Source organism: Ovis canadensis, chromosome 1 (genome assembly GCF_042477335.2).
Source record: "Ovis canadensis isolate MfBH-ARS-UI-01 breed Bighorn chromosome 1, ARS-UI_OviCan_v2, whole genome shotgun sequence".
NCBI lineage: Eukaryota > Metazoa > Chordata > Mammalia > Artiodactyla > Bovidae > Ovis > Ovis canadensis.
The window spans coordinates 46,270,809-46,295,265 of NC_091245.1; the positions used below are offsets into that span (position 1 = coordinate 46,270,809).

The 24,457-nt window shown below is 38.5% G+C and overlaps 1 protein-coding gene across 3 annotated transcripts in view; it reads left to right on the forward strand.

Annotated features, from left to right (window-relative positions):
* The window catches only part of LRRC7 (leucine rich repeat containing 7), a 615,708-nt gene that overhangs the window by 257,654 nt on the left and 333,597 nt on the right, over positions 1 to 24,457 (forward strand). For all 3 annotated transcript variants that reach the window (XM_069565050.1, XM_069564900.1, XM_069564988.1), the window contains one exon: positions 9,119 to 9,236. In XM_069565050.1, the coding sequence (XP_069421151.1) occupies positions 9,119 to 9,236 (118 nt within the window). The remainder of the gene's footprint in view (positions 1 to 9,118; positions 9,237 to 24,457) is intronic.

The following is a 24,457-nucleotide window of genomic DNA, read 5'->3' on the forward strand; positions in this document are numbered from 1 at the left end:
GAGATTCATATACTTTAAAATCTAGATTAGTGTCTTGCACCTGTATAATAAGCACTCAGGAAATGGCACTATCTTATTATTTACCACCCACCCCCTGCCTCAGAATTTTCATGAAAGAACAACTATTTACTGAGAAAATACCATGTGTCAGGCATTGCATTATACACTGTAGATGCTGCAGAAACCAAAGAAGCTTACGGTCTAGTAATCCCAAAACAGGGGCATCCAGGCTTCAGTAGAGATTAGTACAGAATGTTGTGAAAGTATCCACAAATAAAGCATGTAAACCAGTCTTAAGCTGTAACCAGAGAGGTGAGAGGGCCTGAGCTTGAAGAAGAGGGTTGAGGGGAGGTGGGGAAGGATGGGGTGGAAGAAAGCATCAGCTGGAGACCTGGCATTTACAAAAGTAAAGGAGAGCAGGTGGATACAGAATATGACGCTGCTCAGTGTAGCTGAAGATGTGGTCCCACAGGATGGCAGGAGGGAAGGTGTGAGAAAGAAACAAGAGACAGGGGAATGACAAGATGAGATTCTAGAGAGGTAAAGAGCATTGAAAGCTGTATCAAGAAACTTGGACTGTCCCAAAGAGAGGAGAGAGCCACTGAATACAGTATAGGCAAGAGATGGACTTGCTCACATTTGCTTTTTTTAAAAAATTTATTTATTTTAATTGGAGGTTAATTACTTTAGCATGGCATGACCTATCACAGAGGTCCTTAAGCTGGTCCATAAAGCCATGCATGGGCTTCCAGTGATTTGCAGGCTTCTTGAAATTGGCTGCAAATGTGTATGTTTGTGTGGATGTGTGTGGATGTGTGTTTCTAGACAGAGTATCAGTAAGATTGACTCAAAAATGATTAAAAATCATCATCTGAACAACTTCTGTGGGATAAAGCCCTGACTGCTTTTATTTTTTATTTTTTATTGAAGTACAGCTCCAGGAGTTCGTGCTAGACAGGGAAGTATAGACTGCAGTCCATAGGGTCGCAAAGAGTCAGATACGACTGAGCAACTGAACTGAACTGAACTACTTTACAATGTTGTGTTATTTTCTGCTGTATAGAAAAGTGAGCCAGTCATATGTATACATATATATATATATACATACATACTATTATAGTCCCTCTTTTTTGAATTTCCTTTCCATGTAGGTCACCATGGAGCATTTCACGTTTTGATTAAAATCTTCATTTCCTATCCACCTCCACAAAGCTTAGAAAAGAGTCACTTTTAATTTTTTGCCATTCCTAACATACCTTGGGGCCTTTCCTCCCATTACAGCTTCCTGTACTGCCCTGCCTCTTCCCAATCTACCCCGATTTCCCCACCCTGCCTTCTGCTCACAGAACCTCTTCTCTTTCAAAGCTTGGATGGACTGTTTCTTTCTTCTCTAGAAATTTCCTCTATCCCTTCCCCATTCTTCTCTAGCATAAGCACAAGTCAGAGCCATAGAGTTCCGATTACCAAGCTAAAATGAGAGATAGACAAATAGACCAGTGGACTACCGATAGAAAATCTGAAGCTCTGTTGGAAACCCAACAGAATTTGTGTTGCAAATCGGTGGAAAAAATAATGCCCTATTTTTAAAATGGAACAACTGGTCATCTATAAAGAGAAAAGAATGGATCCTTACTTCACTTCATTCTCAAAAATAAATCCCAAATGAGTCAAATCAAAGCATTAAAACTTTTAGGAGGGAAAAAATAGGAGACCATCTGCACACACTAAAACTGAGACATAAATTTGACTATTGTAAATGTCTTTTTATCAAAAACTACCATAAAAAGAATGGAATAATGAGCCATATTTTGAGAGAACTGTCAAAAAATTCATATTCAGAATATATGATGAACTCTTTTAAATGAATAAAACATGAAACAGTGTTCAGTTTTTTTAGTAATAGATAAAATGTGTTACCATTTTACATACCACATATTGGAAAAAAATAGTCTGAAAATGTCAAATTTTGGAAATAATGTGAGGAAATGAGAATTCTTATCCATGTTAATAGGACTTTAAATTGTTACAGTCACATTGGAAAAACAAAATTCTATTATTAGTAAATGTGAATGTATGCCTACCCGCCTCAGAGAAACATTTGTATATGTGCACTAGGAGATATATACACACACTTAGCAACATTGTTCAAAAAATTGGAAATAACTCAAAAGTCTGTGAACAGTAGAATATATGAGAAGATTGTGTTATGTGGAGCATAAAGTAGTAAAGATGAATGAGTGGATTATATACATTAACATGGAATAATGTTAAAACACAGTATTGAATGAAAAGATCAAGCTGCAGAAGAAAGTATACCCCCATTATTTCATTTACATAACGATTAACAGACAAATCTCAGCAGTATATAAGTTTAGGATTACTAGACCTGTGGTAAAAGGAGAGAGAATGAGAAGTTGGTTACTTTTGGTGGATCAGGTAAGATGACAAGGGACGTGTTTTGGAGAAGAATAAAGTAGCTTTCTTAAACTGATTTGAGGAATATGGCTCTTTGTTTTATCATATAATTAAAAAATATGTATTACATATATTCCTGTGTATATAGATTTCACAGTATAAAAAAAAATTAAAAGATGGAGCCCATTATAAGATACATGCAATGACCTGGAAATGATGTGGTTCCTCTGTTTAAGGAGCTCCCAGTCTGGGGCTTGTTTCCTGCTTCATAGACCACTGTGGGTTGTAAGGGACTTGTTTCTTTATTGTTCCTACAATAAAGTTGGACATGACTGAGTGACTGAACTGATCCTGGTACTACATTCTGCTAATATTTTTCTGTCTTTTTAAGCTGCGTGCTTATTTAACTCTTTCATTTTCATCCAAAATAGTATTTGCACCCGTTAAACAACATCTTCCTATTTCTCCCACCATTCTATTTCTGTGAGTTCAACTCTTTCAGATCCCACATACAAGTGAAATCATACAGAAAATATTTATTTTTCTCTGCCTGACTTATTTCACTTTGCGTAATGCCTTCAAGTTCCATCCATTTTGTCACAAAAGATGGGACTTTATCTTTTTTATGGATGAATAATATTCCATTGTGTATACAGTTGACTCTTGAACAACATAAGGATTATGGGCACAGACCCCCACAGAGTTGTAAATCTGTATATTGTCCTCCCTTGCTATCTATGTGGGATTGGTTTCAGACTTGCCACAGATACCAAAATCTGTGGATGTCAAGTTCCATAGTTGGTTCTCCAGATCCATGATTCCGTAAGTGAGGATTCAACCAATCATGCATTCTGTAGCACATATTGTATATATGTGTGTGTGTGTCTCGGAGAAGGCAATGGCACCCCACTCCAGTACTCTTGCCTGGAAAATCCCATGGATGGAGGAGCCTGGTGGGCTGCAATCCATGGGGTCGCTAAGAGTCGGACACGACTGAGCAACTTCCCTTTCACTTTTCACTTTCATGCAGTGGAGAAGGAAATGGCAACCCACTCCAGTATTCTTGCCTGGAGAATCCCAGGGATGGGGGAGCCTGGTGGGCGGCTGTCTATGGGGTCGCACAGAGTCGGACACGACTGAAGCGACTTAGCAGCAGCAGCAGTGTGTGTATATAGATCTCATATTTTTATCCACTCATCTGCTTATAACACACAGGTTTTTCTATGTCTTGTCTACAGGGAACATGGGGGTGCAAACATGTCTTCAAGACAGCGTTTTTATTTCCTTTGTATATATACCCAGAAATGGGATTACTGTATCATATGGTAGTTCTGTTTTTAATATCTTGAGGCTCCTCCATGCGGTTTTCATGATGACTCTGCCAATTTACATTCCCACCAACAAGGTACACAGTTTCCCTTTTCTCTACTTCTTTGCTATCACTTGTTGTATCTTGTCTTTTTAATGATAACAAGTGTGAGTTCTTATCTCATTGTGGTTTTAATTTGCATTTCCCTGCTGACCCATAATGACAAGCTTCTTTCCATGTACCTGTTGGCCATCTGTGTGTTTTCTTTGGAAAAGTATATATTCAAATATTTTGCCAATTTTTTAATTTGATATTTTAGTATTGAGTTGTATGAGTTTCATGTATATTTTGGATATTAACCCCTTTTCAGATAAAGATTTGCAGGTATTTTCTCCCATTCTGTATGTTTTATTTCTGCTGATCACTTCTTTTGCTCTGTACAAACTTTTTGGTTTCATGTAGTCCTACTTGTTTATTTTTGCTTTTGTTGCCTTTGCTTTTGGTGTCATACACAAAAACTCTTTGCCAATACCAATGTCAAGGAGCTTTTCCCCTATCTTTTCTTCTAGAAACTCTATAGTTTCAGGTCTTATATTTAAGGCAGTAATTCATTTTGAGTTATTTCTGTGATTGATATAAGATAGGAGTACAATTTCATTCTTCCACTTGCAGTTATCCAGTTTTCCCAACACCATTTAATGAAGAGCCTATCCTTTCCACATTGCATCTTTTTGGCTCCCTTGTCAAATATTAATTGACCATATATGAGTGAGTTCATTTCTGGGCTCTCAGTTCTGTTCCATTCATCTACATATCTATTTTTATGCCACTACCATATTTTTTTCTATTTTGACCTACACTGATGTTTTAATCCCACAAGTAGACATTTTGGGTTTGTTTTATTCTTTTTCTCCTTATCTTTTTTATTCATTCTCTTCTTCCTTCCTCCCTTACTCCCTCTCTCTTTTCCCTTCTTGCCATCCTTCCTTCCCTCCTTCTTTCCTTCCCTCCTTTCTCCCTTCCTTCCTCCTCACCTCACCCAAGACTGAGAAAGTCATATATTCACCACTGACTCTTTTTGCAGAATCCAGATTTCTTCCTTCCTTTACTGAAGTATTACCCTTAGGAGAACCCAACTGTGTATAGAGTGGTCTCTCAGCCAGTCTCCAACCTCTGTTCAGACCCCAAGCAGTCTTCTATATTCCACTGGCAAAAAAAAAAAAAAAAAAAAAAAAACAACCCTTAGTCTTCAGCCACCAGAGACCAACAGATACCACCAGAGCAGAAGCTAAATACAGACCCACTCAACTCTGTGTAGTAACATTTTCTTGTTATTCTGGAATTTGAGAAATTCCAGTATTTTTCAGCCAGAGCTCAGCTATGTATTAAAGGAGTGTGTGTGTGTGTGTGTAATTCATTGCACTAAAAAATTTTCCTTTGAATATTTAGCCTACCATTCTGAAAATAGGAATTGATGGGACTCTCATGTCCTTATGCTCAGTGTTGAAATAAACCATATCATATTCTAGGCATTCAATAAACATATTTTAAATGCATAAGGATGTTGTAGACATAGAGAATTCCCTCCACAATCCTAATATCCTCATGATGTCAAGCATATATTTGAAACTAGTTTGAGTTACACAGTCTTTGAATTTGGAGTATCTTTAGCTACTATAAATACATTATCCTTGTTTAGCCTTTATCTGGTTATCTTGTGCTGGCTCTTAGGTGATACACATTTTTTAATTACCTCTTCCAGATATACTTTCATGAGTCAACCTCATCACCATTGTCAATGTAAATTCGAGCAGACTTCTACCAGTGTGTTTTCATTACATCTGATATTTACCTTAGCATAGTCTTTTCACATGGTATTTAATATCTAAATATTACACTGTAAGCTGATCTACTGAGCTCAATTGCTGTGTCTTATTCATTTTATGTACCTTTCACTTAGCATATTGTTCAGTTTTGTGGCAGATATCATTGAATGGTTTTCCATAAATTAATGAGTAACACTTTTTAGAATGTGCATTTTTGGTCCCAAATCTGTTTTATTTTCAACAGTTAGGTCTTTCTCTTTGGTATCAGCTCCCTTGCAAACACCTAACAATTCCTGTTTGGAGTCAGTAATTTAAATTGCATAGTCTTCTTAAACCAGTTTCTGTCAGAGTTAAATTGCTTCCTTCAGTCCAAGAAAAAGAACACTTTAGTACTCAAATATTTTAAGACTCAAAACATTTTTTTGAAATGGGAAATATCATTAGTAAATTAAAGGCAGAATAACCATAATCATTAAGAGGTTTACTTTAATTATTAATTATAGTTGCTGTCTTATACTATATTGAAGAATTTATGATAATTCTTTACCTCATTTTCATTCAAAGTTTGAATATTTAAAGAATCTTTAAGATGCCTTCATTTCTTTGCCAGCTTATAGACATCATGACTCATATTCAAGAGTTCACTGCTTTGTTTATTAAATTTAGATTCCATTGAGATTGTTAGTCTATCTGAAACTTCCAAACCAGTGAAGTACCACTTAAGATGGAACTTAGCGCTTTCCTCATTTTCACTTTACTTATCTAAGTATACTTTCAAATATATTTATTCAACATACAGTATGTATAGGGCACTATGTCAGTCACTTTGTTATATACAAAGGTGAAATAAATTGACACCAAGATGAATCAGACATGACTCCTGCCTTCAGAGACCTCATCATCTAGAAAAGTAAGGAATAGATTATTATGCAAGTATATATATATATATTTCTGTATTAACATGTAAATATTAGTAAAGACTAATAGTTATCAAGCTCTTACTATGTGCCAAATGTAGTTTTACATTTTTACAAGTAATTCATTTTATCAAATCCAAGGTTATTGATTATAAGACACAGCATTACCATTATTATAGTACCATGAAGGGAAAAAAAAACTGCTTTAAAAATATAACAATCTAGATTGGGAGATAAATCCCAAATATCAAAGATATATGTGAAAAAGTATAAGACTTAAAATTGATGACAGGCATTAAAGGTAAAGAGCCTGCCTGCCAGTGTAGGAGACACAAGAGATGCACATTCAATCCCTGGATAAGGAAGATCACCTGGAGGAGGGCACTGCAACCAACTCCAATATTCTTGCCTGGAGAACCCCATGGACAGAAGAGCCTGGCATGCTATAGTCCAAAGGGTCACAAAGAGTTGGGCATGACTGAAGTGACTTAGCATGCACACACGCACACACACACAAAGTAACTCATTTAATTCTCTCAACAATCCTTCAAGTAAGGTAATGTTATCCCCATTTTACAGATGAGGAAATTGATAGAGTTCAGAGATGTCAGGTAACTTTCCCAAGGTCATACAGCTAGTAAGTAGATAAGTGGGGATTGAATCCACATCAGTCTGATTCCAATGCCATGCTCTTAACCACTGTACCATATCTTGGATCTCTTAATGTAATAGTGTGTTCAGAAATTCCCAAACCTTTTCTTCCTCATGTGGCTTCATTTAAAATTGAAGAAGAATGTAGCTTCTATTAATTCTTGAGATAAGCTGAGAATTTAGTTGAGAAAATAAGACTTGAATTTACAGATTGAAAAAAAAAGAATGTTTTGAAAATAATTTATCTGAATTTTGCATAAAATGGTTATAATATACTAAGGAGTAACTAATACCATTTACCAGTATCAACCAAGATTGATAGGGTTGATTTAAAAATATATGTATCTGCAGCTATAATTAACCACATTGCATGTAGTGCAATGGTCTTAATAGAATGATAGACCCTAGACAAAAATTTAAGTTAACTCTGGTCATGAGTGTAGATATTTTTTCCCCTATATATTAAGGGAAAATTAGTAGTTAGTGGAAACTGTCTATTGAAGTTCTCTTTTTTAGATTTTATAACAGTAAGTAGCAACATTTCTATGGAGAATATTGAAATTCTAGCACTACATGAGATATTGCAAGTGAGCTTTGTAAGGAGCCAAAAATGACAAATGTATTTATCCTAAATAACAACTAACACAATATATTTTGTAGAAAAAAACTGAGTTAAGAAATAATAACCATGTACTATATAAATTATGAATTATGTGTGAGAAAAAGCAATAGTTAAATGTACTGTTTGCCAATTGCATAGTCATGGATACCAGAGACTTCATCTGTGGAAATTCAGCAAAACAGAATTAGAAATGTTAAACAGAAAAGATCTCATTAAGATAATTCTTTCAGAAATGAATAAGAAATTTCAGTCCCAGCTGTTCAAATCTTGAGTAGTTAAGGTGAGATGGACATAGTGAAAAAAATCTAACTGCATTATTTCCAGAAACAAGATACTGGAAACACCTATGTAAAAAATAACCATATCACTATTATTTCTTGGGATTTCCTGGTGGCTCATACGATAAAGAATCTACCTGCAATGCAGGAGACTCAGGTTCAGTCCCTGGGTAAGGAAGATCTCCTGGAGAAGCAACAGGCTACCCATTCCGGTATTCTTGCCTGGGAAATCCCTGGCAGGGTACGGTCCATGGGGTTGCAGATTCAGACATGACTGAGCAACTAACTTGAAACTTGAGAACTAATTAACTAACTAACAGGTGACTAACTTGGAACTAACTTATTAAAAGTGACGATTTTTATCTTCATCCCAGACCCATCATATCAGTATTTCGTTGGGCAAAACCCAAAGACCCACATTTTAACAAGCACCTCCACCCACCAGTGATTAAAACCATGCTGGATTTGAGAACCTTTGTATTACCACTGACTCGTCCCCATCTAGTACTTTTGAATTAGTGGAAAAAATGAACCAACTACTAGTGGTTATTTTTCATAAAATATCAGAGATTAAATGTTTCATTTGCTAGATATTTATGAAGCAGTGTGGGGGTACACAAAAGAAATGTGAGTGCATATATTCAACTGTTTTGCATTTCTTGCATGTCTGATAAACAGCTGTTTGACGTGATTAAATGGAAGTAATTTGTGGTTGTGGTGAAAGAGAATTAAGGTAATCCTGGTACCTGAGGGAATAAAAAGGAAGTAGCTACTTGAGAAATTATTTCAAAGAAACAAAATCGATTGGTTCACTGGCAAATTAAACATTAATGTTAATGAAGAAAGAAATGTTGAATACCTTGGGTGGCAAATCTGGGTAGCAGACAATCGGGAGGGACTAATGTGGGGATGGAATGTGAAAAAATTCTGAAAAGAATCCAGAGTATTCTGTGGAAGGGTGTGGAAGAAAGTGAGACTTTTGTACTGGCCCTTTTATTACCACATTGGTAAAGATGGTGAATTGAATGTTGCTTCTAAGTTTATATATAAATGGATATAACCAAATTAAGATCTAACTAATTATTATTTTCTTTTCACAGCAATTGTTCAACTGTCAAGCTCTAAAAAAGCTAAGTATTCCTGACAATGACCTTTCAAATCTGCCAACCACTATCGCTAGTTTAGTAAACCTTAAAGAACTCGACATCAGTAAAAATGGTAAGATTTTCAGTTCATCTCTAAATAACTTGAATTTTTAACTGAAAATATGCTTTACATGTTTTCTCTTAGGAAATGATATAACACCTTTTCCTTGTTTATGTTACAACTCTAGCTTAATGTTTGTTGAAAAACTAAATCTTCAATCATAAAACTGAAGACAGAAAATTTTACTCCCCTCCTCTTACTAATGTCCCTGACTCACTCAGGCCTTATTTCCCCTTGCATTCAGATATGTGATTTAACCTCTGTGAGATTATTTTAGTGACTTTACAGTGTACATTTTTCTCATTCTTTGAGTAAAACTTTTTCCAACATGTTTCAGATATCATCTGCTCAACAAGGCCTACCCAATCACACTTTTTGGCATTGGAACATCCAGTCTCCCTGTCTCTGCTCATTTTTCTCCCATAACAGTGACCATCTTCTCAATACATATAATTTACTTAGTTTTTATGGTTTTGTCCCCCTTCTCTTGCCCCAAAATATAAACTACATTATGTGACAGGAGGGATATTACTCTGTTTTAGTCACTGATGTATCTCAGATATTTAGAGCAATACCTGGTGAATAATAAGTGCTCAGTAGCATTTGTTATAATTTTGGCCAAACTTTATATCTGGTGATTTTGTTGATATTCGTGTTGATGATGTTTTCTTCTTAATGTTTTTGGGGGTCTCCTGTGTTCTCATATGTTCATTAAATCCTCATTTTCTTCCAAATGAACATGGCCCTCCATTTTATTAGAATAAAGCAAGAATCAGTCAAAAAAGGTTATGTCTAGGCATTATGAGGATATAAAGCAGGACTCCTCTGTCATTAAGCTAGTTGGTTAAACTTTGTGTGTTGTATGTATATCTTTGTTAACTTAAGGCATTATTATTGGGGCCAAAGAAATAGACATGAACAAAACAGATCCTTGCCTTCATGAAACTTACATTCTAGAACATGCATTCAACATTAAATAAATAATTAAAAGGAAAGATATACCCATTTGAAAGCAGAGTTCTAAAGAATAGCAAGGAGAAATAAGAAAGCCTTTCTCAGTGATGAATGCAAAGAAATAGAGGAAAACAATAGAATGGGAAAGACTAGAGATCTCTTCAAGAAAATTAGAGATGCCAAGGGAATATTTCATGCAAAGATGGGCACAATAAAGTTCAGAAATGGTATGGACCTAACAGAAGCAGAAGATATTAAGAAGAGGTAGCAAAAATACACAGAAGAACTATACAAAAAAAGATTTTCATGATCCAGATAATAACAGTGGTGTGATAACCAACCTGGAGCTAGATATCCTGGAATACGAGGTCAAGTGGCCTTTGGAAACATCACTACAAACAAAGCTAGTGGAGGTGATGGAATTCCAGTTGAGCTATTTCAAATTCTAAAAGATGATGCTGTGAAAGTGCTGCACTCAATATGCCAGCAAATTTGGAAAACTCAGCAGTGGCCACAGGACTGGGAAAGGTCAGTTTTCATTCCAATCCCAGAGAAAGGCAATGCCAAAAATGCTCAAACTACTGCACAGTTTCACTCATCTCACACGCTAGTAAAGTATTTCTCAAAATTCTCCAAGCCAGGCTTCAATAATGTGTGAACTGTGAACTTCCAGGTGTTCAAGCTGGTTTTAGAAAAGGCAGAGGAACCAGAGATCAAATTGCCAACATCCATTGAATCATAGAAAAAGCAAGAGAGTTCCAGAAAAACACCTTCTTCTGCTTTATTGACTATGCCAAAGCCTTTGACTGTGTGAATCACCACAAACTGGAAAATTCTTCAAGAGATGGGAATACCGGACCAGCTGACCTGCCTCCTGAGAAGTCTGTATGCAGGTCAGGAAGCAACAGTTAGAACTGGACATGGAACAACAGACTGGTTCCAAATAGGGAAAGGAGTATGTCAAGGCTGTATCTTGTCACCCTGTTTATTTAACTTACATGCAGAGAACAACATGAGAAATGCTGGTGCGGATAAAGCACAAGCTGAAATCAAGATTGCCGGGAGAAATATCAATAACCTCAGATATGCAGATGACACCACTCTTATGGCAGAAAGCAAAGAACTAAGCCTCTTGATGAAAGTGAAAGATGAGAGTGAAAAAGCTGGCTTAAAACTCAACATTCAGAAAAGTAAGATCATGACATCTGGTCCCATCACTTCATGGCAAATAGATGGGGAAACAATGGAAACAGTGGCAGATTTTATTTGGGGGGGGGGGGGGGCTCCAAAATCACTGCAGATGGTAATTGTAGCCATGAAATTAAAAGACACTTGCTCCTTGGAAGAATAGTTATGACCAACCTAGACAGCATATGAAAAAGCAGAGACATTACTTTACCAACAAAGGTCCATCTAGTCAAAGCTATGGTTTTTCCAGTAGTCATGCATGGATGTGAGAGTTGAACTATAAAGAAAGCTGAGTGCCAAAAAATTGATGAATTTGAACTATGATGTTGGAGAAGACTCTTGAGAGTCCCTTGGACTGCAAGGAGAGCCAACCAGTCCATCCTAAAGGAAGTCAGTATTGAATATTCATTGGAAGGACTGACGCTGAAGCTGAAACTCCAATACTTTGGCCACCTGATGCAAAGAACTGACTCACTGGAAAAGATCCTGATGCTGGGAAAGATTGAAGGTGGTAGGAGAAGGGGACGACAGAGGATGAGATGATTGGATGGCATCACTGACTCAATGGGCATGAGTTTGAGTAAACTCCTGGAGTTGGTGATGGACACGGACCTGGCATGCTGCAGTCCATGGGGTCGCAAAGAGTCAGACATGACTGAGCAACTAAACTGAACTGAACTGAAATAATTATCAGTGGTTAAGTAAAAATTGAGTTAAAGGTACATTGAAAGTGAAGGGCATGCATACTAGTAGGACATAATCCAGTCAGTGCAGTTAGATAAAGTTACCCTAAGAAATAATAACTAAATCCAGCCATGACAAATAATAGTTGTTATTCAGTGGGTATAAAGTTTCATTTGTGCTGGGTGAATAACTTCTAGAGATTTACCAACCTACATCTTGCCCATAGCTAAAATTACAGTATTGTGCACTTCAGAATAACTGGTGTTATCCCAATGTCCTTCCTGATTTGATTTTCTTAATAGTCTTTATGAGTAACTGACATAGCGTATTTTAGCTTGTTTAGGTATTATTATCTGTGTTGTCCTTAGTCACTCAGTCATGTCCGATTCTTTACCACCCCATGGACTATAGCCTGTTATGCTCCTTTGTCCGTGGGGATTTTCCAGGCAGGAATACTGGAGTGGGTTGTTGCCATGCCCTCCTCCAGGGGATCTTCCAAACCCAGGGATTGAACCCAGTTCTCCTGCATTGCGGGTGGATTCTTTGCTGTCTGAGCCACAGGGAATCCCAAGAATACTGGAGTGGGTAGCCTATCCCTTCTCTAGCAGATCTTCCTAACCAAGGAATTGAACTGTGGTCTCCTGCATTGCAGGTGGATTCTTTAGCAGTTGAGCTACCAGGGAAGCCCTATATATTTTTTAGATTCCCCTAACTAAAAAGTTCAGTGATGTTCTAACTTTTTATCATTGTCTTGGTCACTGATACATCTCTATTGCATAAAACAATGCATGGCACATTGAAGGAGTTCAGTACAATTTATTGGATGAATTCATAAATGAATGGTTCTTCTGGACATGAAACACTTGTTGAAATATACCAGTTTAAGTCACTAACAGTCTTCAAAACTACGAGAGTCATAGAAAAGTTTACATTCTCACTGGGGAGAGAAGACTAACATAAAAATAATCAAGGAATATTGTAAAGCATTATATTGGGTTGGCCAAATTTTGTTTGGGTTTTTCTGTAAGATGCTATGGAAAAATCTGAACCAATTTTTTGACGAGCCCAATACAATGAAGCAATTAATTATATGGCATGTGTGTGTGAGCTCCAGGTTTCCCACATGGCACTAGTGGTAAGGAGCTAGTGGTAAAGAACTTGTCTGCCAATTTAGGTGACAAAAGAGACATGGGTTCGAACCTTGGGTGGGAAAGATCCCCTGGAAGAGTGCATGGTAACTCACTCCAGTATTATTGTTTGGAGAATCCCAGGAACAGAGGAGCCTGGTACAGTCCATAGGGTCACAAAGAGTCAGACATGACTGAGGTGAAATCGCTTCAGTTATGTCCAGCTCTTTGCGACCCTATGGACTATAGCCCCACCAAACTGCTCTGTCCCAGGGATTCTCCAGGCAAGAATACTGGAGTGGATTTCCATACCTCCTTCAGGGAATCTTCCAAATCCAGAAATCCAGCCCACCTCTCCTGCACCACAGGAAGATTCTTTACTGCTGAAGGCCACCCGGGAAGCCCTAACTGTATGGCACAAATTACAATTGTAAGTTCTTAGAGAATAAGATTAATAGAGAGTGATTTATGATTAGGGAAGCGTTAAAATAAAGAATATAGCTTGAGGAATTCCTTGAAGCACAGTAACATATAAATAAAGGAGAGCATTTCATTTAAAGGAAACAATGAAGTACAAATGAAGGACACATATTTCTATACCAACTTGACTTAGCACTTAGAGGGTTTTCAGGAAGACAGTGCTAAATGGATAATTTGCCAGCTTCAGTTCAGTTCAGTTCAGTTCAGTCGCTCAGTCATGTCCGACTCTTTGCGACCCCATGAATCGCAGCACGCCAGGCCTCCCTGTCCACCACCATCTCCCAGAGTTCACACAGACTTGCATCCATCGAGTCCGTGATGCCACCCAGCCATCTCATCCTCTGTCATCCCCTTCTCCTCCTGCCCCCAATCCCTCCCAGCATCAAAGTCTTTTCCAATGAGTCAACTCTTCGCATGAGGTGGCCAAAGTACTGGAGCTTCAGCTTTAGCATAATTCCTTCCAAAGTAATCCCAGGGCTGATCTCCTTCAGAATGGACTGGTTGGATCTCCTTGAGGTCCAGTGGACTCTCAAGAGTCTTCTCCAACACAACAGTTCGAAAGCATCAATTCTTCAGTGCTCAGCCTTCTTCACAGTCCAACTCTCACATCCATACATGACTACTGGAAAAACCATAGCCTTGACTAGACAGACCTTAGTCAGCAAAGTAATGTCTCTGCTTTTGAATATGCTATCTAGGTTGCTCATAACTATTCTTCCAAGGAGTAAGCATCTTTTAATTTCATGGCTGCAATCACCATCTGCAGTGATTTTGGTGCCCCAAAATATAAAGTCTGACACTGTTTCCACTGTTTCCCCATCTATTTCCCATGAAGTGATGGGACTGGAAGCCATGACCTTCGTTTTCTGAATGTTGAGCTTTAAGCCAACTTTTCCACTCTCCTCTTTTACTTTCATCAAGAGGCTTTTTAGTTCCTCTTCACTTTCTGCCATAAGGGTGGTGTCATCTGCATATCTGAGGTTACTGATATTTCTCCCGGCAATCTTGATTCCAGACTGTGTTTCTTCCAGTCCAGTGTTTCTCATGATGTACTCTGCATATAAGTTAAATAAGCAGGGTGACCATATACAGCCTTGACATACTCCTTTTCCTATTTGGAACCAGTCTGTTGTTCCATGTCCAATTCTGACTGTTGCTTCCTGGCCTGCATACATATTTCTCAAGAGGCAGGTCAGGTGCTCTGGTATTCCCATCTCTTTCAGAATTTTCCACAGTTTATTGTGATCCACACAGTCAAACGCTTTGGCATAGTCAATAAAGCAGAAATAGATATTTTTCTGGAACTCTCTTGCTTTGTTGATGATCCAGCAGATTTGGCAACTTGATCTCTGGTTCCTCTGCCTTTTCTAAAACCAGCTTGAATATCAGGAAGTTCATGGTTCACGTATTGCTGAAGCCTGGCTTGGAGAATTTTAAGCATTACTTTACTAGCATGTGAGATGAGTGCAATTGTGTGGTAGTTTGAGCATTCTTTGGCATTGCCTTTCTCTGGGATTGGAATGAAAACTGACCTTTTCCAGTCCTGTGGCCACTGCTGAGTTTTCCAAATTTGCTGGCATATTGAGTGCAGCACTTTCACAGCATCATCTTTCAGGATTTGAAATAGCTCAACTGGAATTCCATCACCTCCACTAGCTTTGTTCATAGTGATGCTTTCTAAGGCCCACTTGACTTCACATTCTAGGAAGTCTGGCTCTAGATGAGTGATCACACCATCGTGATTATCTGGGTATTGAAGATCTTTTTTGTACAGTTCTTCTGTGTATTCTTGCCACCTCTTCTTAATATCTTCTGCTTCTGTTAGGTCCATACCATTTCTGTCCTTTATCAAGCCTGTCTTTGCATGAAATGTTCCCTCGTATCTCTAATTTTCTTGAAGAGATCTCTAGTCTTTCCCATTCTATTGTTTTCCTCTATTTCTTTGCATTGATCACTGAAGAAGTCTTTCTTATCTCTTCTTGCTATTCTTTGGAACTCTGCATTCAGATGCCTATATCTTTCCTTTTCTCCTTGGCTTTTCACTTCTCTTCTTTTCACAGCTATTTGTAAGGCCTCCCCAGACAGCCATTTTGCTTTTTTGCATTTCTTTTCCATGGGGATGGTCTTGATCCCTGTCTCCTGTACAATGTCACGAACCTCATACCATAGTTCACCAGGCACTCTATCAGATCTAGTCCCTTCAATCTATTTCTCACTTCCACTGTATAATCATAAGGGATTTGATTTAAATCATACCTGAATGGTCTAGTGGTTTTCCCTACTTTCTTCAATTTAAGTCTGAATTTGGTAAAAAGGAGTTCATGATCTGAGCCACAGTCAGCTCTTGGTCTTGTTTCTGTTGACTGTATAGAGCTTCTCCATCTTTTGCTGCAGAGAATATAATCAATCTGATTTCGGTCTTGACCGTCTGGTGATGTCCATGTGTAGAGTCTTCTCTTGTGTTGTTGGAAGAGGGTGTTTGCTATGACCAGTGCATTTTCTTGGCAAAACTCTATTAGTCTTTGCCTTGCTTCATTCCGCATTCCAAGGCCAAATTTGCCTGTTACTCCAGGTGTTTCTTGACTTCCTACTTTTGCATTCCAGTCCCCTATAATGAAAAGGACATCTTTTTTGGGTGTTAGTTCTAAAAGGTCTTGTAGGTCTTCATAGAACTGTTCAACTTCAGGTTCTTCAGCATTACTGGTTGGGATATAGACTTGGATTACCGTGATATTGAATGGTTTGCCTTGGAAACGAACCGAGATCATTCTGTCGTTTTTGAGATTGCATCCAAGTACTGCATTTCAGAATCTTTTGTTGACCATGATGGCTACTCCATTTCTTCTGAGGGATTCCTGCCTGCAGTAGTAGATATAATGGTCACCTGAGTTAAATTCACCCATTCCAGTCCATTTTAGTTCACTGATTCCTAGAATGTCAACATTCACTCTTGCCATCTCTTGTTGACCACTTCCTTTTTGCCTTGATTCATGGACCTGACATTCCAGGTTCCTATGCAATATTGCTCTTTACAGCATCGGACCTTGCTTCTATCACCAGTCACATCCACAGCTGGGTATTGTTTTTGCTTTGGCTCCATCCCTTCATTCTTTCTGGAGTTATTTGTCCACTGACCTCCAGTATCATATTGGGCACCTACTGACCTGGGGAGTACCTCTTTCAGTATCCTACCATTTTGCCTTTTCATATTGTTCATGGGGTTCTCAAGGCAAGAATACTGAAGTGTCTTGCCATTCCCTTCTCCAGTGGACCACAGTTTGTCAGCTCTCTCCACCATGACCCGCCTGTCTTGGGTTTCCCCATGGGCATGGCTTAGTTTCATTGAGTTAGACAAGGCTGTGGTCCTAGTGTGATTAGAATGACTAGTTTTCTGTGAGTATGGTTTCAGTGTGTCTGCCCTCTGATGCCCTATTTCAACATCTACCATTTTACTTGGGTTTCTCTTACCTTGGGCGTGGGGTATCCCTTCACGGCTGCTCCAGCAAAGCTCAGCCGCTGCTCCTTACCTTGGATGAGGGTTATCTCCTCCCGCCGTCCTTCCTGACCTTCAATGTGAATGGCTCCTCTAGGCCTTCCTGTGCTCGCACAGCCACCACTCCTTGAGCGTGGGATAGCTCCTCTTGGCCGCCGCCCCTGGCCTTGGATGCAGGGTAGCTTTCGGCCATGTTTAGTAACGTATGAAGCACAGTAACATATGCATAAAGGAGAGCATTTCATTTAAAGGAAACAATGGAGTACAAATGAAGGACACACATATTTCTATACCAACTTGACTTACCACTTAGAGGGTTTTCAGGAAGACAGTCATAAATGGATAATTTGCCAGCTTAGTGAACAGCAATTAGATTTAGGCCAGTTGAACGATAATGTGAGGTCTTCTGCTGCTGCCAGGTCTCTTCACTCATGTCCGACTCTGTGCGACCCCACAGACGGCAGCCCACCAGGCTCCCCCCTCCCTGGGATTCTCCAGGCAAGAACACTGGAGTGGGCTGCCATTTCCTTCTCCAGTGCATGAAAGTGAAAAGTGAAAGGGAAGTCACTCAGTCGTGTCTGAGGTCTACCTTTATTCTTTTAAAAATAGACTTACAGCCCGCTTGTTTTTATGGATTGATATTTCTTTACTTTACTAACAATACTATTTTTATGTTTATATACATTCACACATGAAATTCTGTTTTCAAATTACAATTTCTTAGATATATTTTAGAACCAAATATAACAATCCCTTGGTCTTCAGGCAGGTCAGGTTTGACTAGATAGTTCAAATAAATAAAAATCTATCTTATTCATAAAGAGAATCAGAAGAAAATTCATCACCAAATACAGACATGAAAGTTCTAAGAAATACGACATTTTTATGAGCACTGTAATCATCTCCTAGCAGTTTTCTTGCATCACAAAATTTTTGTTGCCAGGATGTAAACTGCGAGTTATAGTTCTATTCAGAAATAAGTCTGTAAACATAATTAGAAGTCCTAGTAAGTAGAATTTAGGAACTTTTAGCTATGCTTATAATGGTTATATTGTGTAAATATTTATGCAAAAAGCCAAGCAAAGCATGGCAAATCAATCTGCAAGGTTAGTATAGTACAAAAGCTTTGATGAGCATGATGATAGAAGTGACATTGCTAGAAGTGACACAAATAGTGAAAGATTTCAACACATCAGTCCTTTCACAAAATTATACCTAAAAAGCTGTCATTGAATTTCGTGGCAGAGACCTAGACAGTTACTTAAGGAGCATAATGTATCCTTTGGGAATCTCTCAAGTGAAGAAAGGGCAGGTAGAAAAGAAGTGCAGTGTCAGCATCACTGTTTGGCAAGGTTGGAATTGTCCTGGTGGAAAAGAGTCAAGACATGTGGTATTGAGGGACTGAAAATGAATCTTTATTTTGGACCAAGGGCCCATTCAAGTGCTAGTCAATCTTGATAAATATTTGCCTTAATTGTGTTGGAATTTGATGAGTGACCCCTTATGAGGAAATTAATTCACTTGGAGATGGATGTGAAATCTGATCTTGGTTGTCCCTGTGCCTCCAATTTTTACTTTTTGGGTCTAATTCTTCCACCTGTTATCCAAATGCGCTATTTTTCTTTCCACAATTTAAAAATATTATTTTATATTAAAACCTTTAGATAAGCAAACTGTTGTGCAGAGGAATGGATCTAGAAATTTTGTGTAGATAAGTGTCACTGCCTCTCTAACCATACCTCCAACCAACCCATGTCCCTTCCATTGCATTCCCAGGTAATGCCAAACTATCATTTTCAAATGCATCAGGCTGGTTACTGTGACAAAAGAAATGATACTATTTCTCTTCCCAAAGTATTCCTTCCTCTCACTATTGTCCCCAGCAACCAGAGTCCTTTTCACCTTTAAAAAGACATCTGTGATGTCATTTATTCTGAGAAACATTCCTGATATCCTGTAGATGAAGAGAATTAATTGCTCCTTTCTCTGTTATATGTTTATACATCTTAAGTGTTTTTGCTAGAAACATATCTCACTTTGTAATTTGATTTCTGTTTATCCTTATGTATTGACTAGATTGTAAAACCCTTGAAATCAGGGAGTATCTTGTTCATTGCTCTATTTGGAACAACTAACCAATACCCATAAATGGCAGGTGCTCCATAAATGTTTGGACGATGAATAAACTTTATACTTTAGCATTCTGTAAAATACATAACATATATTTCTATTATATTACATGAGGGACCCTACAAAGAATAGTATCCCCACCTATTATACTGGGATGTGTTAAATATTGCAACTGAATGCTGAAAAATAGGAATGATACTGCAATAAATGCTGCTCCTGCTGCTGTTAAGTCACTTCAGTCGTGTCTGACTCCGTGTGACCCCATAGACGGCAGCCCACCAGGCTCCCCTGTCCCTGGGATTCTCCAGGCAAGAACACTGGAGTGGGTTGCCATTTCCTTCTCCAATGCATGAAAGTGAAAAGTGAAAGTAAAGTCGCTCAGTCGTGTCCAACTCTTAGCGACGCCATGGACTGCACCCTACCAGGCTCCTCTGCCCATGGGATTTTCCAGGCAAGAATACTGGAGTGGGTTGTCATTGCGTTCTCTGGCAATAAATGAGTAAGCCCTAAGATCAGCTCCAAACTGCCATATAGTAATATATTTGATAGTCCTGTTCATAGGATAATGACTACTTCACATTAAGCTTTGACCTCTCCCTTGAGCTTCAAACTGGTTTAGCCAACTACAGGCTGGACATAGCTAAAATAAGTTCCACAAACTCCTCCAAACATAATGTGTTTAAAACCAAGCTAAGCATCCACCCCAGTCTGTTTTTCCTCCATTATATCCAGTTCTCTGTTAATGTTACTATTATCCACACAGGCATACAATGCAAAAACCCATCCTTTTCTTAACTCCAATATAATTGAATTAGAGTTAATTCCAATAGTTGAATCACCAAATCCTGCCTATTACATCCCAGGGAAAGTGAAAGTCGCTCAGTCATGTCTGACTCTTTGTGACCCCATGGACTAGTCCAGGGAATTCTCCAGGCCAGAATACTGAAGTGGGTAGCCTATCCCTTCTCCAGCAGATCTTCCCAACCCAGGAATCAAACCGGGGTTTCCTGCATTGCAGGGGGATTCTTTATCAACTGAGCTAACAGGGAAGCCCCACACAGGCATACAATGTGAAAATCCATCCTTTCTTTAACTCCAATATACATTAAATCACCAAATCCTGCCCATTTTACATCTTAAATGTATGTCAAATCTGTTTCTTTCTCACAATTCCCACTCTTACCATCTTAATTTAGTGACTTGTCTGTTTCCAAGACCAGTTGGTATAGTCTCTTAATTGCCCCCCTCCCCATTATCTTGATGAAGGTGAAAGAGGAGACTGAAAAAACTGGCTTGAAACTCAATATTCAAAAGCTAAGACCATGGCTTCCAGTCCCATTGTTAGTTGCTCAGTATTATCCTACTCTTTGTGACCCCATGGACTGGGGCCCGCTAGGTTCTTCTATCCATGGGATTTCCCTGACAAGAATACTGGAATGGGTTGCCAATTCCCTCTCCATGGGATCTTCCCAACCCAGGGGTCAAAGCTCGGTCTTCCACATTGCAGGCATATTCTTTACCACCTGTGCCATGAAGGAAGCTTCACTTCAATTCAGTTCAGTTCAGTCGCTCAGTCATGTCTGACTCTTTGCAACCCCATGAACTGCAGCTTGCCAGGCCTCCCTGTCCATCACCAACTCCTGGAGCCTACCCAAACACATGTCCATTCAGTTGGTGATGCCATCCAACCATCTCATCCTCTGTGGTCCCCTTCTCCTCCTGCCCTCAATCTTTTCCAGCACCAGGGTCTTTTCAAATGAGTCAGCTCTTCCCATCAGGTGGCCAAAGTATTGGAGTTTCAGCTTCAACATCAGTCCTTCCAATGAGCACCCAGGACCAATCTCCTTCAGAATGGACTGGTTGGATCTCCTTGCAGTCCAAAGGACTCTCAAGAGTCTTCTCCAAGACCACAGCTCAAAAGCATCAATTCTTCAGTGCTCAGCTTTCTTTATAGTCCAACTCTCACTCCCATACATGACCACTGGAAAAACCATAGCCTTGATTAGACAGACCGTTGTTGGCAAAGTAATGTCTCTGCTTTTTCATATGCTGTCTAGGTTGGTCATAACTTTCCTTCCAAGAAGTAAGCGTCTTTTAATTTCATGGCTGCAATCACCATCTGCAGTGATTTTGAAGCCCCCAAAAATCAAATCAGCCACTGTATCCCCTGTTTTCCTATCTATTTGCCGTGAAGTGATGGGACCAGATGCCATGATCGTAGTTTTCTGAATGTTGAGTTTTAAGCCAACTTTTCCACTCTCCTCTTTTACTTTCATCGAGAGGCTCTTTAGTCCTTCTTCACTTTCTGCCATAAGGGTGGTGTCATCTGCATATTTGAGGTTATTGATATTTCTCCCAGCAATCTTGATTCCAGCTTCTGCTTCATCCAGCACAGTGTTTCTCATGATGTACTCTGCGTATAAGTTAAACAAGCAGGGTGGCAATATACAGCCTTGACGTACTCCTTTCCCTATTTGGAACCAGTCTGTTGTTCCATGTCCAGTTCTAACTGTTGCTTCCTGACCTGCATACAGGTCTTACTTCATGGCAAATAGAAGGGGAAAAAAAAGAAGGTGTGACAGATTTTATTTTCGTGGGCTCCAAAATCACTGTGGATGGTGACTGCAGTCATGAAATTAAAAGACACTTGCTCGTTGGAAGAAAATCTATAACAAACTGCGACAGCATATTAAAAAGCAGAGACATCACTTTGCAAACAAAGGTCCATATAATCAAAACTATTATTTTTCCAGTAGTCATGTATGGGTGTGAGAGTTGGACCATAAAGATGACTGAGCATCAAAGAATTGGTTCTTTTGAATTGTAGTGCTAGAGAAGACTCTTGAGAGTACCTTCAACTGCAAGATCAAATCCTAAACGGTTATAATCAGTCAGTCCTAAAGGAAATCAGTGTTGAACTGAAAGGATCATTGCTGAAGCTGAACCTTTAGTACTTTGCCCACCTGATGCAAAGAGCTGGCTCATTGGAAAAGACCCTGATGCTGCTTAAGATTGAAGGCAAAAGGAGAAGGGGACAACAGAAGATGAGATGGTTAGGTAGCATCACTGACTCAATAGACATGAATTTGAGCATACTCCAGGAGATAGTGGAGAACAGTGGCATCCCCAAACCTGTCCTTCATTAAGTAGCTTCATTACTTTCTAAGTTGCAAAGATGACTAGGTTACTCTCCTGCTTAAGATGCTTCAATTGACCTAGGATAGAGGGTAGGCTCCCTAACAGCATTAAAGTGAAATGAAAGTGTCAATTCCTTAGTCGTGCCTGACTCTGTGACCCCAAAGAGGATGTAGCCCACCAGCCTCCTCTGTCCATGGGATTCTCCAGGCAACAATACTGGAGTGCATTGCCATTCCCTTTTCCAGAGGATCTTCCTGACCCAGCGAACCCAGGTCTTCTGCACTGCAGGCGAATGCTTTACCATCTTAGCCACCAGGGAAGTCCAACAGCATTAAATGTCTCCACAACTGACCACCTACATTTCCATTCCATCTGCTCATCTCACCAAAGATAATTTGTGTTTTTTTAAGTTTATGGTTTAGATGTTGAAGAGTCACCTCAAATGTTTAATGCTGTTGTATTATCTCCGTGACTCTATCTGTATAATTTCCTCTGCCTGAATTACCTTTCACACCTCTTTTCATTTCTTTCAATCTTAGTTATCATTCAAAACTCAATTTATTATTAAAAACTGTTGACAGTTATATTAAAATATTTACGTGGCTTTTACTTTTTTAATGATTAAATGTTTAAAGCATGAAGGAAATAGTATGGAAAGCAGTTTGCCCATTGTGAAAGTGTTAGCATTTATTAAAAACATAACAATCCAGCTATTTTAAATGAATAAAACATTACTGAAACTTGTAAATTCTCATCTCCTTCCTTTGTCTTTCCTTTGTGTTAATGTATTTAAAATTTCAGTGACGTGCTAACACATTGTGGATGTTATTCTGCAAGTTTTCGTTTACATTATGTCTCTAAAATTTGTCCTTAATGATCAGTGTGAATCTAATTGTACCAGCAGAGCACAGAAGTCCGCATTACTCCATTTCCTTGCTAATACTTAGAGTTATTCATGATAATTTAAATGTTGGCCAATCAGATGGATATATAAGGATAGTTCAGTGTTTTAATTTGTATTCTGTTAATCACCACCGAGGTTGGCATTTTTTTCATTTGTTTTTATTAGCAAGCGTAGAGTATCTTTCTCTACAAGTTGAAGTTTTTGGTCCATTTTTATTTTGGATCATTTGTCTGTTAGGTTTTAGGTGATTTGAAAGACTTAATGTACTGTGAACACTAATGCTTTGTTGGTTAAATGAGTTACAAATGTCATCTCCCAATTTGTGGTTTTTCTTTTCACTTTGCTTGGGGTGCCATTTATCACAGAGAGTTGTCAATGATAATGTACTAAAATTTACCATTGTTCTCTTTTGGGGATGTATTTTTACAGTTAATCTAGGAAACTCTTGTATGCTCATATCATAAACTATTTGTCTATATTTTCTTCCAAAATTATTAGTTTTTCTTTTCATATTTATGCCTTCAACTCATTTGCAGCTTACCTTTTGTACTATATGTTATCAAAATCTATTTTGCCATATAAATAAATGATTAATTATTCTACCACTTATTAAATAATCTCATTTTCTCACTAATTTATAGTTATAGTTATATCCCTTTTACATATAAAAGACATTTTTTTCCTAACTTTCCTTTTTGCCCCATCAGCTTACTTGCCTATTCTTATACCAATATCACATCATTCTAATCATTCTAACTTAATGTTGTTTTAATATTTAATAATATTCTTTTAAAAGTATTATTATTAAATAATAAACTTATTATTACATACTCTTTATTTTTTAAATTATTTATTTATTTTAATTGGAGGCTAACAACTTTATAATATTGTAGTGGTTTTTGCCAAACATTGACGTGAATCAGTCACGGGCGCACATGTGTTCCCCATCTAGAACCCCCCTCCCACCTCCATCCCCATCCCATCCCCCAGGGATATCCCAGTGCACCAACCCTGAGCACCCTGTCTCATGCATCAAACCTGGACCAGTGATCCACTTGACATATGATAATATACACATTTCAACGCTGCCCTCTCAAATCATCCCACACTCGCCTTCTCCCACAGAGTCCAAAAG